General features: G+C 44.4%; 1 protein-coding gene across 1 annotated transcript in view; it reads right to left on the bottom strand.

Annotated features, from left to right (window-relative positions):
• Positions 1-19,100, bottom strand: part of LOC119400186 (frequenin-1) — a 335,183-nt gene that overhangs the window by 9,289 nt on the left and 306,794 nt on the right. The window contains exons 5-7 of the mRNA XM_037667189.2: positions 16,757-16,835; positions 7,717-7,805; positions 6,935-7,009 (exon numbers count right to left, since the gene is read on the bottom strand). Of these exons, the coding sequence (XP_037523117.1) occupies positions 6,935-7,009; positions 7,717-7,805; positions 16,757-16,835 (243 nt within the window). The remainder of the gene's footprint in view (positions 1-6,934; positions 7,010-7,716; positions 7,806-16,756; positions 16,836-19,100) is intronic.

Genomic DNA, 19,100 nt, shown 5'->3' with positions numbered 1-19,100 from the left:
GCCAAATCCTATATGAGTGAAAATGCACGCGACAGTGACGAGCGATCCGACGTAGATCGCCTTCGTGCAAGCTGACACTTGCATGGGCAAAAGCGCCGCACTTCGTTGAAGCCTAAATCGTTGGACTGCTTGCTGTTTTTGCACGGCAATTTGTAATCTGTGTAATCACATTTGATATGCTCAATAAAATGCCAAATTACCGGAAAACGATGTTTTGTTTTCGCAGCGAACCTTGAAAAAGCCGGGCCGGGCCGGGCCCGGGATTGTGTTTTCGTACGTCGGGCCGGGCCGGGTGGGCTCGCAGCCCTTTGCCGTCGGGCTCGGGCGGGCCTTCGACAAAGTCAGCGGGCCCGGGCCGGGCTCGGGCTCGGAAATACGGCCCGTGCACAGCTCTAGCATCTACTACCCCCTCGACACGTTTACTACATTTAGCTAATTCTTTCTCCTTTAGAGGTAGTATATATTGTCGTTACTACTTAACGTGTCGGGGTTAGTAGAGGTTACCTTTTGCGTACGTGACGAGTTAGTAAACTTTACTACCTCTATCGGCTGCAGTATTTTATGCTGTAATTGTGACGGTGTATAAAAATACAGTCAAACTGTAATTTTCTTAAATATGTAGGAATAACAGTTTTATGCTACGCACACGTATATGCGAATTGCGAGGTGAAAAATCCAGGTCCAAAACATCAAATGTAATTCTGAGTTCATGGTTAGCTTAGCTGTAGAACGTGTGCTAACCAAATGTAGGGCTATATATTATATGCGTTGGGTTGCTGTTAGGGTGTGTGTCACGTAGATGCCTTCATATTCTGTGCGTGTCGATATGTGTGTGTTCGTATACATTATTACCTGAGGATGTCATTGTGGTGTGTATTTACCAGGATAATCACATGAAGAGACAATACCATATGGTCTCACTTTTTATTTGAGCTTGTCAGGTTAGTAAAGTTGCTAACTTTGTATTACTGCTTCCCTGTAGGTAGTAACTGCAAGTCGTAAGGGTCGCGGTAGTAAAGTTACTAGCTTGGCAGTTACTACCTTCAGTTACTACATAGGCAGTAAATGTTGTGACGAGCTCTTGCTACGTCAAATTTTTGCCACTACCTTTTTTTTTGTTTAAGAGTGTACCCCTCCCCTGCGAATATAGTGCCTGTGGCGTATGAGCCGGTCTCTCGAAGCGGTATCAATGCAGATCTCTCATAGAGCCACATACACCTTGTAGACAGAAAACGACGTATGAGCCGAAGCTCTGCTCAATATCCTAGCGTATGCGCCATGTAGGTTGTCTTCAAGTACGCGCCACGCCGTATCCAAGTTGCGAGGGACTCGTTAAAGATGGATAAAGAACGCTCACTGAATGTGGCGCGGGTTTGCAGAGCGGAAGTATCCTATGCGTGGTTGCCCTGTCGACCTGCCTTGGTAGCGATATGATACACGACCTGCTACGTTTAACGTTGTGGCACATGTTTAGCTCCTATCATGCGAAATGTGTGGCTGTTTATAGAGAAGGGCGTATTCGCACGCGGTGTTTTACTGGACTGTGTCATCTCTTGGTGCTCATCCTTTGATGTGACCGTTTCCTGAGAGACGAGCGTAGCTCTTTAAGCAGCGTTGCCTAACAGCTTCCCCGTTGCGCACAAACAGAGAGCACGAAAGCTGCGGCCCCTGCGGTTTTTCCGCGTACAGTCCTTCGAGAAATACCGAGACGTTGGAAGCGTATGGAATATTCATTCCGCGAGAGTGAGACGGAAATGGAGTCTGTTTATGCATGAGCGGGCCATTGGAAACGGGTATGTCGAAGACCTCTATATATAACGGCACGGTGCGCGGCGGCGCCACAAGCCATTGATCGAAGTAACCTTGAGGAACCGCTTCACTTCTTATTCTTTGTCATTGCGTTTTATTTTCCAAAACGAAGACTGGATAGACTAGATGTTTTGATATAAAGATTTTTATCTCTCCCTGAACAGGTGGGCACCCCAACGTTTAGAGTTTGTGACGTGCTCGTCATGTCGTGCGCTTTAAAGCTGTAATAGTGCCCCAAATAAAATTCACTTCTACGTATGCGCTCTATCCCAGTCCGTGGTGACGGTATGCAAAAGCGTTGACCCTGTGGTATGCCTATTGCGATGTCGCTCATAAGCAAGGAATACGTATAATTGTAACCTATAACGCAAAGCTAAAACGATGTAACCACGTTGCCCGTGACCGTGCATTGAGCGCGAGCCTTTTATGAAATGTCTAAATTTAGCACGACGGCGCTGTAGTAATGTGAATCACGCAAGTTGCGCACGCCTCGGTTCTCATATTATTTTGAAGCTCATGATGGCGCGTTCGCCTGGGAGACACCCTGCGTACAGCCCGACCAGAGAGCGGCTTAGAAGCCGCCTGCTTTTAAATATAGAGGGCCAGTCGAAACTACATTTCGTCACCAGTAGTAGAAAATGGACATCGCGTCTCGTTATCACGCGTGAACGATTTATGGCACATTTTAGGGAAACTATGACGTAAAAAGTGCGATCAAATGTAGCGAGCAAATGGTAAGGAGGTGTCGGGTCTGGCGCATCCTTGTTGTGATCTCCCTATTTCCTGAGAAATGCAGTGGGATCAGGTATCACAAGTCGACACTGAAGGTATTCCGAAAATTTGCCGTGAATACACAGAAAGGGGCGTATAGCCATGAAGCAGAATTGAAATCTGCGCATATTTTATTCACGAAAAACAGGAAAAACAAACCGACACAAGGAACAGAAAAAAAAATCTCGCGTCTCGTATAACTGCGTATGCATGTGACAATACCAAAATAAATGATTACAGAAATTAGACATAATCATAAAAAGCCTGCGTTTTCTATGCCATGCCTCGCCTAATGCGAGATCAATTGAATGCTTGTGTAGGGAAGAAAATCTAATCAAAAGAAAGTGCTCGCAAATGGAGTACAAATGAACGCTCCTCACTACAACTTCAAGCCACACTCACGTGGTCGCTTGAGAGTGCTCTGGCAGTGCTGCAAAGTTAATATAAAAAAACAACTAAGCGTTACTGCCAGAATAAGGAAACTACCGTGATTAAAAGCATGCAAGATTGTCGCTTCCATGCTCGATTATCCTCGTAAAAAGGCCTTTAAGACTGCTTTTCGCCACGTTTGTATAGCATGACCAGCACGCTCTCAAACGATCACCCGAATACGCCGTACGTCTTCGGAAAAAAAAAAAAGGCTTCGTATGTCTGGCGTTGAGTAATACCATTTGTTAATCTATCTTACACTCGGTATAACTGTTGCATTTTTTTTCCTTGTCTTACTTCAATACAAAAAACAAGACACCCGGTTGTTTATAAAGTACGTGCACTCCAATAATCAAACGAGTGATAGCACTGAAGCCGCCTCTATCCACTTCTGAGTTGCCGAGTTTCTCGCGATGCCAATAGCTATGCTTTTCCTGATCGTCAATCATTCAGTCTATCGCAAGCCTGACATCTACGAGCGTGGAAAATGACCATGTTTTTCTGCCAAATGATCTTGTTATACTGGATGCAAGGCGCTTTGCCGGTAACTCCTGGTTATGCCACGCCGTGACAAACGTCCGTAGTCGGTGACAACCTAAGAAAAAATATAAGCTGCCCCCACAGAACCACAGTGCGCCGGCTCATCACCTCTGTGGGAGAGCCGTGCCAGTTGGGTTCAGTTCGAAGCGTATTTTCTCTCTGCAGTCGCAGATACCGGACATACTGGAAACTAATAGTTCGCCGATTTTTGTCTAAAATACTATGTTTGACCGAGTACTTGTGTGAGGACCTCAGACAAAACTTGCCGGGACGGTCAAATTTTTTACCTAAAAATGGTGACACAAGCGTACATCAGTATGACAAAAATAAAAACTATTTTCAACACACAAAGTTGCTTGGTGTCACAGACATGAGCGAACGTAATTGGGTGCCAGACAGAAGCACGCCGGCAACGGCGGCGTGCGGAGTTTACGGCTTTACGCAGAATTTACCAAATCCTTTTTGGTTACCTAGTTGACGAGCTCGAAGCTAATGGTATCGATGCCTTATTTGCGCACGGATAAACTAGAGTTGCAGTAAAATAGTTGACTGGGCTAGTTGGTTGACTTGCATCTCAGTAAACAACAAAAAGTTCAGCGCACCAAAGACGGAGACACAGATGGACGACAGGACAACGCGCATCGTCCTGTCGTCTATCTGTTTTTTCGTCTTTCGAGGAATAAAAAAACTTACTGAAAAGTAAACTATAGTGTGACGCTTTAGTGAACTATCTTTCGTGTTGTACAGTCGACTTATGGCACATAGTGTTATTTACAGCTCGCATAAAAGTGCGTCTAGCGTTTGTATAAGATATACCGACGCAAGTTATAGGCATTTAGCGCGTGTTTCTAACACTTGCGTGTATTTGTTAAACAAACCTCCCTCTGTGGGGGCGGAACATGTATTCAAGTAGTCTTCGAGTGGGACAGCGATGGACAGAGATGGTTTCAAATTTCGACCACCTGGGGTTCTTTAACGTGCCCCCAAATCTAAGTACACGGGCCTCAAGCATTTTCGCCTGCGCCGAAAATGCGGCCGCCGCGGCTGGGATTCGATTCCGCGACCTTCGGGTCAGCAGTCGAGTACCATAACCACTAGACCACCGTGGCGGGTATCCCGCCCCACTGAATCTCTGTGTTCACGCGTTTATCGCATATTTCCTGCTCATTCTTTCTTTGCATTTCTCGTCTCCGGTCTTCTTGTCCAGCGCACAGTATTCAAGTCAAAACCATCTAGCGCGACTTTCAGCATGAACAGTCGACCAGTCACTATTCGCGTTAAGATCTCTCAAGTCTATCTCCCTCTTTCTTTCTCCTTCTTTCCGTCGGGGTGTACCGCCTGTACAACATAAACTTCCTTGCGGAAAGAAGCCAAGTTTGACACGTATAAAGTATGATTCCTAGTGCGCGGTGGCGCCAGTAGTATGAGTTGAGAGGGTCAAAGCACATTTGTTCCGCTATCACCTCTCGAAATTAATTGCTGTGATGACTCAGAAAATGGGGCCATTGATCTAAGAAGACTTTCACAAAAAAAAATCCAGACGTGGCATGCATATATTCAGGGAATGTCCAATAAGTTATACGAGTGAAGTGAGTTGAATGCACCGAGAAATAAACAATAATTTATTAAAGCCATTAAAAGATAAGCGCTCGCCATCTAGCGACACAACCACTTTATCAGACGCTGACGGTGCCGATGTGCAGCATTTCTCGGTTCAAATTTGTTTCTGGCGGAACGATATAAGGATGATGATACGCCGTTTGTAGCGTTTTTTTTTTAGCTTGCTTTCTCATATATTTTCCTGGGGGATGGGGGCAGGTGTGGCGATGAAGTTAAATATAGCCAAAGAGTGCCGTGCAAGTGAAGCCGAATTATTGACGGACACATAATTTTCGAGTGGCATACGTAAGACGTGAGAATTTCGAAATTAATTAGATGTAAAGAGCTCAACACATAGGCAAATGCAACAAATGCATGACGACTGCAGTGAAGAGCCATACGGGCGCAAAACATAGACGTACAGCCGTCATTTTTATGAAAGGGAACACGCGAGCGCGTGGCGAATAGCCTCGTACCGTACATGCGGCGCGGCGTTGTGGCGAAACGTGAAAACTGAAAGGACAGAGCGGTGCCGTTCCGTGTATTGCCTGCACCCCTTCTTGCTGTTTTCCTTCTTTTTTTATCGCTTTATTTTGTTACGCTGGTCTGATCTGTGCCAACATTTGTTTTGCTTTTCGTTTCTCGCGAATGTTTCCGAAGCTGCGATAGCAACAGTCCTTATCGAAAGCAATCATTGTTCGCTGAAATGCCCCAACAGAACATAGATATCAAGAAGAAAGCGTAAAGACACGTTCGTGACGGGAGTGTAGGCAGTAGTCGGGAACGTCACCCCTCTCTCCTTTTATTTTCGTATTTTGCCATTGCACCGCGCCACATAGGCGGCGCGAGGCTATCTGCCACGCGTTCGCGTGTTCCCTTTCATAAAAATGACGGCTGTACAATGTGATGATAGCATTACACGGATGTAAAAATTGAGTACTGCTGATTTGCAAACAGTACTGCTGCCTCTCCAAAGTCCTTAAATGCAAGGGCCTGGAGGCACGTGCAGTACCTGACATAACTGTCGCAGTTATCGAGCATATTGTCCTCGATTTATCTGCTCAGGCACTTTGCATATTATGACGTGTTGTTTAGATGCATTAATAACTCGCAGGAGCGGATAAATATTTAAGATATGAATCTGAATAGACATTAAGCATTTTACTTCGCTTAACGAATTTTCTAGTTTGAGTTTATTGATACGTTGGCACTAAATATTTATTCCTAAGCCTCGCCAAAAAAATATTTATCCTCGGGTGCAGAGCGTAGGAATGAGCAGGATATGCTGACTGTTGCTTATGATACGCTTGTATGTGACATTGCCGGATCAGCGTAAAAATTCTAGGACAGAGTATTTCGAATGATGTTCTAAAGAGTTCATTCGAATGGTGTGCCTCTGCGGCGAATTCTTTATGACTGACGGACGGAAATCGTAGCGGTGATCAACGTCGAGGCGAGTAAACAGAGCGCCCGAAAATACCCGGCTATTGTACATAAATAACTCTCTGCCATAGAGGTTGCCACAGTGGGACAGCCTGTACCGTGACCAAAGGCAGCCACCAGCTCTTCAAGCTCGCTCGGCACGCTTTTCTCGGACTCGCGATAACGCCCTTGAGGCGCCTAAGACAGAGTTGTCCGACTATACCGGTGCTTCAGCGCAACTTTTCGTGTTTCATGTTGGTTTTGTTGAGTGAACAACTGTAAACCACGTAGTTATTGTTAAAATACGCCATCCACTACACAAGTGGGCCGATAACGGCAGGTTAGCAATTCTGGCGCAGCATACCTTGTCCAATTGTTCGAATATCTTGTCCACCCTCTCCCGGGGAGACTCTTCAGCGTTGTCCTTCGCTTGGTTTCCCTATTGAGTGTTGAGAGCGGGTTGGGGAAAGAGGGGGCAAAAAAAAAGAAGAAAAAGAAGGTCAAGCTCCTCCCGCCTATTGCTAATCTCTCGCCGACACAAGTTGCGTACGTCAACTGCACGTGCCAGCAAAGATGTTTAGCACGGCGGTGGTGTACTAGCGCAGACGTATATCTGATATACTGGAGATTTGGACGCGAACAGCAGCGCTGATATTGTCAGCGCTGAACATTATGTGACTAGTCGCAAAAGTACTAGAAAGTACTTTTCCAGCGATAGTATTACTTTTCAAAGTGCATTGCAGATTAAGGGCGATTGAAGCGCGCTATGGGTTATGAGAGCGCCGCAAGATGTTGCCTACATTGACATTCTTGTCGGTTACGACTGAGAGATGCAACCATGGCTAGAACCTATCTTTTCATTATTTCCTTGAAAAATTATGAAAGTTGAAAGTAAAAAAAAAATCGTACTCTGCTAGCAATCTTTTTTTTTTTCAAGTTATTTTTTGCTTCAAGGTTGTAAAGAGGTATGGGCACGTACAAGCGACATCATCTACTACTTTTAACGTAGAATAAATCAGTAATGAGAAATAAATGCGCGTGCATAGCACCCACGTACATACACACTTGCATATACGCCCACTTATATGAAAAAAACAATGTACAAGTATGTTCAAACAAGGTCCCATGCATTGTTATTCTCCTCACCAGCATCTGGTAAATGGCGTCGACGATGTTGTACATCTCATCGCGGGTGATGAAACCATCGCTGTCCACGTCATACAGTCTGAATGCCCCTGCGACGAGATGAAAAAAAAATGGTGTAACGGGACAACATTTAACGCGCTACAATGATAAACTTCAGGGTTTTCCTTAATGCACGTCTGGAAACCTATTGGTGTAGGTCCGTTGCTGTACGGACCCGATTCGTGCGTACGTATGATACAGTCCACTTCCTTTTCCGCTGGCCAAGAGGCGCTAGAGCGGCATGCGAGTTCTACTAAACTTTGTTGACATCGTCTAAAAGGTATGCCACGAAAACGGCGCGATATTTTGAACCATGACAGATATGCGCCTGCATCAAAACTTGATGACTGCAGGTGATGACTGCAGGTGCTTGATGACTGCAACTCTGTCTGTATAAACTAAAACTTTTATCGCTTGAGTAAGGGTAGCCATCTTTGGCCCCTGGCTGCCGGCCTGGTGAACGAACGACCCCGATAGCGCCTTGCCTGCTTTATCACATTCTTGCCGCCAGCCTCCGCTCGCCATCAGCTTTGACGTAACAAAGCCCGCATCCGCTGTGCTGGCCGCACCAACAGCTGATAACTGAAATGGGTAGTTTGCAGTGATTCACATGTTGCACTAACAGCACTCTGTAGCACAAAAGCGAAAACAATCAATGATGGTCTGGTCTACGAGGCACTTAAAGAGCTTATAAAGGCAAATCAAAAGCATCATGAAATAATGTTTCAGTGGATACCGGGACATTGCAACATTCCTGGCAACACTGCAACTGATGAAGCAGTACGACAAGCACATCGCCAAGATGATACGGTTTCTATTCCAATATCGAAAAATGTATTGTGCAGCATTTTAAGGGCGAAATCTTTCAGTATGTGTAGAAATACGTGGTCTGACCAAAATTCTTAATGCTCTGATTCATATATCATATAGATTCACTTACTGAAGTTGAAATTCCGTTATCTATAGAGAGAAATGTGGAAACCCTTATTCACCGATTAAGGCTAGGCACTGATTACACCAAGCATTTTTTACACGGAATTGGCCACGCTGAAACTCCTGAATGTGATTATGGATTCGTAGATGAAGACGAATATCACCTTCTTCTAGAATGCACACAACACGACACACCAAGACGCCGACTTAAATCATCGTTAATGACATTAGTTCACAGGCCACTAAGTTTAAGGAAACTTATGGACCCGTGGCCAACTAGAAGTTTACAGAAGTGCGCTTTAAAAGCATTGAAAATTTTTCTTAAAGAAAGTGGCATTCTTGGCGGTTACTAGTGCATTTAAGCTTTGTTTTGCTTTAACGCCGCAGTGTACATTTATGTGACTGTTGACTATTTGTGTCTTGTTTATGCTGTGTAACGGTTTCTCTCCAACTTTTTTCTTTTATTTTTTTTGTTAACATCACCGTGTATACACATGTATGTGCTTGTTGAATATGTTGTCTTGACTGTTATGTCTTAACTGTAATGCTAAGTGTATATTGTATGTGCTGCGGAATTGTTATGCTTAGAAATTTGGACCCTATGTGCTCTATGTTAGACACATCTAAGAGCTAAGAAGTACCCGGCGCCTTATTTGTGCGCCAACATCTCCTTACATGACGTCAATAGAAAAAAGAAGGTCAAGATTATGTATAAGAATAAAAGGACTCCCCAGCCACGTTTTCTCTTCAGTTTTTAATCTTAAAAAACTGACCCTCGAGACCCGTTCGGTCTTTTCTTCAGGGGGTGACTGTCCGGCCGGCTCCGAAGCTAGCGCTCTTTTTTTCTTTCTAGCGGTTGTCTCCCTCTCTACCGTCGTTCTCCCCGCCGCTCTTGTAAATGGATTGTCTTCTCCATTGGTTCCGGAGACCGTGTACACACACGCTCGGCAGTGTCCCCGTTGACCGGTTAATGTTTCCAGGTGTCGTTTGAACATGCCACGATTCCGAGAATTGTCTTTTGGTGCGGCTACCTTCCGTTACGATGTCCCTGGCGGCGTCAAAGTTGATGCGATGGTCAAGCTTCTCGCTGTATTCTGCGACATCGTTTCGTGCTGCATTGAAGCTACGTTCACCCAGCCAGATAGATTGCTGTCGAATATGTTTACCTTTAAAATATTATGTACGTTTGCTCTATAGACGCGGGTGAGAGAGTAAAAGGATCTTGTTGATAGTGACGCGGGTTAAGAGAAGCGCAAGAACTCCTACGTCCTACATATGTTAGACACATGCGCGTTTGCTGACGTAGAATGTAAGCATGACCTACTCAGTGCTATTTTCACCGTACACTGTCGCCTGTGTGCTAATGCATGGTCGTTGGCAAGCAAAAAAGGTTTCATTTAATTAGTTATATTAACTTCTGGAGTCTTACTTGAGAAAACCACGATAGCGCCGTAGTGGGGGACTCCGGATTAATATTGACGACATGGCCGCGGTTCTTTAATGTGCACATAAATCTGAGTACACAGTTGTTCTTGCATTTCGTCCCCTCCATAATGCGGTCGCCGAGGCGGAGAGTCGAACCCGCGCCCTCGAGGTTACAAGCGCGACACCATACCTCTTGGGTTACACCACGGCGAGTCTAGCATGATCGTTTATAGCGCTACGTATTTGTCGCCTCTCCTTATAGCTCCTTATAGCGAGCTATCCGTGCTTCGCCAAAATGAGTCCGCGTTTTTTTTTGTTTTTGTCTTCCAATTTGGCATATTGCGAGGAAGTCAAACAAGCATTTAAAACAAAGAATTCACCAACGATTACGATACTGTATAATGGGAATACTGAGCGCAGCTTCGTGTTGGGGCAAGGCCAACTGTGTTTGAAGTTTTGGTTTTTCGCAAGGTATTGACTACGCCATAAATCATAATTTTTGTGAAGTAGAACAGCACCCACTACGCCATTATTCGTCTTTCTGCGGATAAGCGAGGTACTCGCTACACATCTGTAAGGTATTATGTGCACTTTGTTGATGCTGCATGTGGCTGATGACGATGAAACATTATGGCTCATCACTTTGTAGTGGGTGGGAAGCATTAAACCATACACTCGTTGCGCAATTAGCAATGTGTGATGACTGGTTGTTATTTTACTCTTCTGCCACGCTATATTACATAGATTAACGCGATTCCTTGCCCGACATGACGTCTGTATAGGGTCATTTTGCAAATGAGTTTGAAGCACCAGCGTGGCTCTTTGGTAGAATACTCGACTGCCACGGAGAGGGCCTTGGTGCAAATCCCATTCGATCCTGGGTATTCTTTTCTCACATTATTTTTTCATGTCTATGGGTTACTTTTTCATGGCGATCGGTTACGCCACCGACGGCGACGGCGACGCCGCTCAACGCCGAAACGGGCGCCTAAGAGCTGCGATTTCAAACGTCTAAATCCATGCGGTACGGACACCTGATAAATAGAGTGAGGTTATAGAGTGGGGTTAGCTCAATCATGGCACGTGAGAGCGCAGCGACAAGATTAAAGGAACGCAACACGAAGCCGACGCACGAAAGGGCAAATAAGAGGCATTGTAACGAAAAAACAGCGCAAGAAGACAGGGACGGAAGGGGCACACACACGAGCGCTGTTTTTTTTCGTTACAATGCTACCAAACCAACTAGCCCACCGACAAGCATTAACAAATAAGAGGCGCCACTACACAGTCGCTGGACACACAGGTAAAAACTAAAACAAATTTTCATTCACTCTTTTTAGTTCGTGTCGCGCATACTTAGTCGCCTTTTTGTCCCTCCTGTTCTGTTCTTTGTTCCCCATATACTTCAAACTCGCCCAGAACTCAACCTTTCTGTTAGGAAATTTTCGAAACTGTGCGTTTCTTAAAGCCTCTTCACATCTTCCAGATGCAGAGTGTCTGTTCATGGACGTATTGTTGTACAAATACAGCGCTATAAACGCAGGAAGGGCGGCGGTACCCAGCTGCGCCTATGCGAATCCACCTATAGAAGCCTTTCCCCATCAGCACTTGTGTAGACAAAGTACCGGCTCGTGGCAGGCTTGTTTTTAAGTCAATATTAAGAAGCCACGAGTACCGCGAAGGTTCGCATAAATTAAGCATAACTGATGAATTTTCGAGAAAAAAAATGTATGGTTTTTATGTAAATTCAGGTTTTCAAAAGGCGCTCCGAAAGGAGTTTACGAGTACCTTCAATTAACTACCGTCGTCTCGCTAATAGCCATGCTAATCACCAACAAAATGCATGCATGACACCGAAGAAAATGTCTACTACATTGCTAAATCACTCTCCTTTTCTATGGGATTCCGGTATTTTGGCAGATTTTCTTTTGTTGTTATTGTTCGTACAACCTGCGTCTCGACATTTCCTAGGCTGTGTCCTTCTGTTCGATTTTCATGTGCATATATGTATTATACTGTATATAACGTGAAGGCTGGAAGACGAAAAAGAGGCAGATAAAGCATACTGGATATTTATCTCCTTTTTACTCAGCCTACCTTTCGCTTTCTATTTATCTCTCTCTCAACAGTTTAGGGGCACATGTATGCAGAGGTGTAAATTATGTGCGAGTAGTCCAGTGAAACTAAACGCAAGAACAGTGGGTTTATATTTACGAAATATCTAATTGAGAATGCTAGAAGACTGTTAGGAGTTCACCAAGCACCAGATATGCTAAGTATGAAGTCAAAGTTAGCGAATCTGTGAAATCACTTGTGGCGATCATTTTTTTTTTAGCACAGAGGCAGTGCATTAGCTGCCACACGCCGCTGTCAACTCACGCTTCTGGCTATTTTGCAAATAGGAAGCGGACTCGTTCAAGTATTTTTTCATTGGCTTGCAAATTTGCATTTACAAGCTGCGCTGACCGTGGTAACTACTGTGTGAATGTCAAGTGAATTCCAACTTCTTTCAACCACGGTAGGCATACCTAATTATATAGCGTCAAAAAGAACGAAAGACAAGGCAAAGGCAAAGGACGTCCTGCCTTGCGCAGTGCAGTGCAGTGCAGCGCAGTGCAGCGCAGTGCAGCGCAGTGCAGCGCAACGTCCTGCCTGCACTGCGCCCTGTCTGTTTCCTTTGTCTTGCCCTTCATTCTTTTTTTGCGCTGATCAGATATGTCTCAAGTCAGTCATTCGTACCAACTAAACAAACTCTCATCTCTAATACTGCCACTGTAGGCAGTTTTTCTTTGGATAAGGTGACCAAAGTGCGTTGGCGGCTAGTTGGTTTATCATGCTAAGTTTGAACAGCGCGAGCGAACGCGGACAGAGTAGAACACACACGCACACCATTTTTACCTTCGCATTCAAAGCTAGTCAAGTGTGCTGTGATCCAATCGTGTTTCTACAATTCTCTGTCTAAGTCATGTGAGCATAAGATTGAAGAAAGTTTGTGGGGCCAGGCGAAGCGTTTGTGCGTATCGGGCTGCCCTTTGAGACTGTTGTCGGCGGTATATCGGAACGCCCGAACAAAAAGTACTGGCCAAGCCCGAATGAGCATGACAGCGCCACTCGAGCCAAAAAGGTTGCGGTGGTGCCGCAACCTTTTTGGCAAAAGTAATTTCCGGGCACCTTGCTATTCACTGTAAAAAAGTGCGGCTGTTTTCCGATGTTCGAAAAAAACGAGTATTCTCAACAAGGCTAAAGACAGATTGACAAGGGAAATTATTGAAGCCTGTGAAACAGAAAAAAAAAAGGAATGATAAGTGTGTCAGCATACCATCTTTGTCACTGTCCGACAGGGAAATGACATTTCTCGGTCCGTCATCCTAGCTTCGTTGCAAAAGGTTGTGATTGTGGAAAAAAAAATGCGTGTTTGGGTCCTTGTTTTGTATCTTTCTTGTTTTGTTTTCACCTGCTCGCGTATGTATATACGTATATGCGCCACGTGCGTATGAAAATAAACATTTCGAGTTGAAAGCAGGGCTGGGCAAAGATACTTTGAAATTGTATCGCGATACGATACAAGATACTCAGGCAAGAAGTATTTGAGATACAGATACAAGATACTGCAACACTGATTGTATCCGATACGATACATTCCAATTGTATCTTAAGATACTTCGATACATTCTCAGATTTGTTAATATATATCTATATAGCGCAGCATTAAATGCCTATGCACATAGATGTTCGCTTGAAAATTTATTAACTGCGACCAATTGTGTTTCATTTGAATGGAAACTCTGTTAGTATCTCATAAGTTTTGTCCTTCTTGTTCAAGGTATATCTGTTTCATTCTGAAACAACTTATTGGCGCTGCTTTAAATGCTTAATATGACAGCTCTTTATACATTTCACTGATAGCGGTTCTTGCTTGTAGCTTTTGTAACTGATAGGAGCTAGTCGCTGCTCTGCTTGCTGACCAGCAAGCGGGATGCCAAGTAACCATATGAACTTCATTAAGAAGCCTCCGCACGATGGTGCAAATACCGCTCTGGAGTTCTACCTTGCCGGTAAAATATTACGGTTTTCGCAATAACGGATCACCGGACAGGTGTACGTCACCAAGAACATGTGCAGCCCAGAAACGTTTCAGACGAATAGTACAGTTGCGCAAAGCGCTGCAGGACACCGCCATTATTCACGTTATTGACACTTATAGATCCGATTACCTGGTGACTAACAACAGTAAAAGGATTCAGGGAAGCCTAAACAACAAAAACAAATATATCTAAGTAACATAGAAAAGCGGTTCCGTATCAAACACAGCGAATAAGTATAGAAACACGATACAGGGGGCACCCACAAGAGCTAATAATAATTGTTGCGTTTTACGTCGAAAAACCACAATATGATTATGAAAGACGCTGTATAGAGGGCTCCGGAAATTTTGATCACCTGGGGTTCTAAAACCTACATATAAGCACGCGAGCCTCTATACCGTTTTCCCTCCATCGATATCCGGCTACCGCGACCTTCGGGCCAGCAGTCAAGCGCCATAAGCACTGGACAACCGCGGCGGGTAACCACTAATAGCTACGACAAATAAATTCAGTGCCTATGGAAAATGGCGTAAAACGACTGTTTGGGACGCTCATAAGCAAAACGGAGCATATGGTATAACAGTGTTTCTCGAATATCTTTGCCAACGTATTTAATATGGCGCCTAATAATTTACGTTATTATAATGCAAACTCAAATTTGCTAATTTACTTAGCAGTAAGCAGAATTATCTTTACTCTATACTCCAGGCGCGCCCGGACTATTACATATTTGTTCTGAACATCACCTTTACATAACAGTAAATTCAAGTTGAATATAAGTATATAAACTTATATTCCATTTGAAGAACAGAAGCAGAAATGACGCAGACAGTTAAAACTAGGAATAAAGCAGAGAGCTTACATTGGCAGCACGTTAAAGACATATTGCAGTAAGCAGACCGGCAGAAAAAAAAATAATATAGAGACATAGGTAATGTACGGGATGGAAAAGAAGGACAGCTAAGAAATGACTTCTGCTAACAATGAAATTATGATTTTAAAAACTCTTTGAATAAAAGAAAAACAGACGTACGCGAAGATCGCGTCTGTTAGGTGAATGTTTGTTCCGTTAAATTCAGCATCGGTACCGTTGGTGTCATAGCTGTTAGAATCTTATTTGCATATGTCACTCTCATTGCATGTAATGCAAACTTACATTCACGAGATCCTTCAAATCGCCGAAGTGTGAAAGCCACGAGAGGCAAAGCAACCCACCATTCTTGCATTCTTCAGACTTCGTAATTAAGCACCACACAAGACACACTTCGATAACGACTTTATAGCGGCACCAGCATGTGCGCGAAAGACGCCGAACGCATTGCAGTACGCGACACAGGAGAGTGGCTAAGTGCCGAGTGTCATGGCACTGACAAAACTTAAAAAACGATTAAACAAAAATTCGGCAGGGCGCAGACGTTCGCGCGCTTGTCTGTCGAGACGACGCGAGCGCCACGTCCTAGCTCTGCTCAAACAATATATAGGGACGCTCGGAGCTTATCGCCTATCCTCGATGGAAAACTCTTGCGGAAAGATAAAATATGTCACTGCCTTTAGTTTTATTCCGGTAACTTAGTGGCATCATTATCAGCTTGAGAAGCTCGAGCTCAGCCAACGTTTATTGCTTCGCACGGTGGTGGTGCGATCACAGTATCTTGTATCTTAAGATACACGATACATTCTTCAATGTATCGGAAATACAGATAGAGATACCTGTTTTGCGAGACGTATCGCGATACAGATACAAGATACCCAAAAAGTATCTAAGATAGTATCGAAGATACATGTATCTTCGATACTGCCCAGCACTGGTTGAAAGAAACAGCGCTGTGTGTGTGTGTGTGTGCGTGTTCTATTCTGTCCGCGATCAGTCGCGCTGTTCAAACTTAGCAGAATAAGGTGGACCACATGTACAAGTGATGTTTAAGATGAAAGTTCTTGTTTTGTTTAACAGGAGCATTGTCGTTTGTTGACAAATATATCCTGAACCATCGTTTCTTGGTCTGCTTTCGTCTCTTATCATCTGAAGCAGGGAGCTGTGTGTGCTAACCTAATTACTGTCTTTATCTTCCACTCTTCAAGAAGCCGTCTTTACTTGAACTTAAGCGATGAACGCAGCACTAGGCGTCGTTAACTCAGCGTCGTGAGGATTCCTGCTTTGCAGTCTCTCAGTCACTGTCACTTTGGGTACTCACAGTGATGCTCCCAAGAGCAGAGTATATATTGGTACTTGATTTTACTTCCCGAAAATGACATAGGGATTCTTTTGAAGACAAATTAACATTCAATCAACTTTACAGGTATATAACTGTTTCCGTTGCACCATGCCTCACACCCTTAGGATACAATGTTCATAAAATCACTATTTTTACTGCAAGGTTGCGCAAAACTCTTTTTCAATCACTCTGATTGTTACTGCGCAGGATATAAAGAAAACTGGCTGCAGAGAATGAGTTCCTTAAATACTAGGCACATGTTAGTGCAAAAACGCTAGCTATTTTATTTTAATGCGTAGTTTGCCTTAAAAAATGAAAAAAGACATTTTCTAGCTTAATACTCACAGTCCAGCTTTTCTTCTACATTCCCTCTTGACGTTACCGACAGCGCTCTGATGAACTCTTCAAACTCGATAGCACCATCCTGCGAAAAGGGCACGAAAAAGAAAGAAAAATAAGATTAGTGATCGCTCCACTAGGTCTAAGTCCAGTGGTGACATAGCCTTTAGAAGGAAATGCAGGGCACAGTTGCTTTGGAAAGACGACAGGGTCAGATGGGTGATAAAAGGGTGAACACCGATTACAAAGATGAAAAGAACATAGGGACAAGAACACCGAAATAAAACGATGCTAATATCCTCTTTTATTTTTTTTTCGTCACTTATTTATTTATTTATTTTTATTTATTATATTAGGCACAGCGCCCACCGATATTACGGGGGGGGGGGAGGGATCCAGAGGAAATTTACAGGACAAAATATTAACAATTATTGTTGCGGTTTTACGTCCCAAAACCACGATGTGATTATGAGGGACACTGTAGTGGACGGCTCCGCAAGTTTCGACCACCTGGGATTCTTTAATGTGCACCTACGTCTAAGTACACGGGCCTCTAGCATTTGCGGCTCCATCGAAAATGCGGCTACTGCGGCCGGGATTCGATCCCGTGTCCTTCGGGTCAGCAGTCGAGCACCATAACCACTACACCACCACGGCGGGGGAGGAAAAAATAAAAGTACAGGTAGCAGGTACACATGGAAATAAACACAAACTAATAATTTACAACTTTACTTTCATTAAACTGACTTGCTTTCCTAGCAGAGCACTATACGTTCAAAACACAAGTACAAGAAGTAGTTATAGATATGAATAATACCACCGACACTCTATACAGTCAAACCTCGGTGATACGATCACGGCTCTTACGAATTTCGGGGTGATGCGAATTTTTCTTTGGTCCCCGCCAAGACCCGTTGACCTGCAATGTAATGGAGTACAGTTTTTGCGAGCCGATTTTCACCCCGCGACGTTTGATACGAGCGTACGCTACCGCGCTGGTACGAAGAGGTGCTGTCCGCGCTGTCGCGGAAGACGCGCCAGGCACGTGCGGGCGCGGGAACGCAAGCGTGGGCATGCGCGCCGCGCCGCCAATTCGTCAAAATCACGGTGTAAGAAAAATACTTCCTTACACAGTTGTCAGAATAAACCTTCAGTGACGCGGTGTAGCCCCCGAGATTGTGTGCGCGAATCTTGGAAGCCCTAATATGCCTCCGTGTGCTTTCGCGTTTAGATTACAGATGCAGTTGGCGTCGTGCTCTTTTTCTTTTAACGCGTCGACGCGCGCTGCTGTCATTGTACTGTGTGTACACGTGCATGCAACGTCGATGCAAGCCATGTCCTCGTGCATCAGACATCCTATGAAAGGTGGACGAGGACCGCAAGAAGACGAGGATGGTCTTGGCGAAGGAGCCTCACAACTTTGGGCCTCACTAAGTCAACATGCACGACTGTTGCGGATGCACTTGTGCGGGCACGGCCGTAAATCTCTCGGAAAACATCCCCAACACCAGCGCGTTAAGAAAATAATAACATAGGACCGTGGTTCTGAAATTTTTTGGCCTTCATGTATCGCGTCAAAGCTCTCCTTAAGTCACTTTCGCCGCAGTACTTTCTGTGTCATGCGGAAAAGCATACTAAGATTTGGAAGGGGCTACTAGATGTCGCGGGTCACAACACACCTGGTTCATTAATTATACACGCTCGCACGGGCCGTATATTTACTAGTGCAGGTATAATCATTGACGTCTAAAAACTTAAAAACAATAAATGAAAATGTACGCCTGATTTCTTTCGTTGCATGCTAATTTTCCATACTTTCTGGTGATACGAATTTCGGATGATACGAATATTTCGGATGATCTTGCGAGATTCGTATCACCGAGGTTTTACTGTATACGTTGCTATTGCGCACGAAAGAACTGGACGAGAAGGTGCTATCGCTTTTTGACAGCGGAGACAGGGGGTTACCAGCAGATTGATTAGTCGTGTAATAAAAGCGAAGCATCGCCTATTATATATAAACGGGAGCGTTACAGTTGGCAGGCGTAGACAGAAAATCACTGCATCAGATAACATGCTCACTGTCAACAAAATCCAGCGCCATCAAGCGTAACCTCAACCCCAAGAGTCTTCGGAGCATGACGTCCGCAAGAAATTTACATGTCAATTCAGATAACGCATCCTACTGTGACCTGAAAAGTATAGCACATCGTTTTTTCCGTGCGATTATTGTTCTCCACCACACATTTTCAGGTGCACTGACGGAAATATTGAGGCTTTTTCATCGATTACGGGTTCCGAAAGCTTTTACGGACGGCGGCGAGTAGAGAGGCTAAACTCACGTAGATAC

Source organism: Rhipicephalus sanguineus, chromosome 1 (genome assembly GCF_013339695.2).
Source record: "Rhipicephalus sanguineus isolate Rsan-2018 chromosome 1, BIME_Rsan_1.4, whole genome shotgun sequence".
NCBI lineage: Eukaryota > Metazoa > Arthropoda > Arachnida > Ixodida > Ixodidae > Rhipicephalus > Rhipicephalus sanguineus.
The sequence above is the reverse complement of the archived record's forward strand: the minus strand, read 5'-3'. Positions and strand labels throughout refer to the sequence as shown.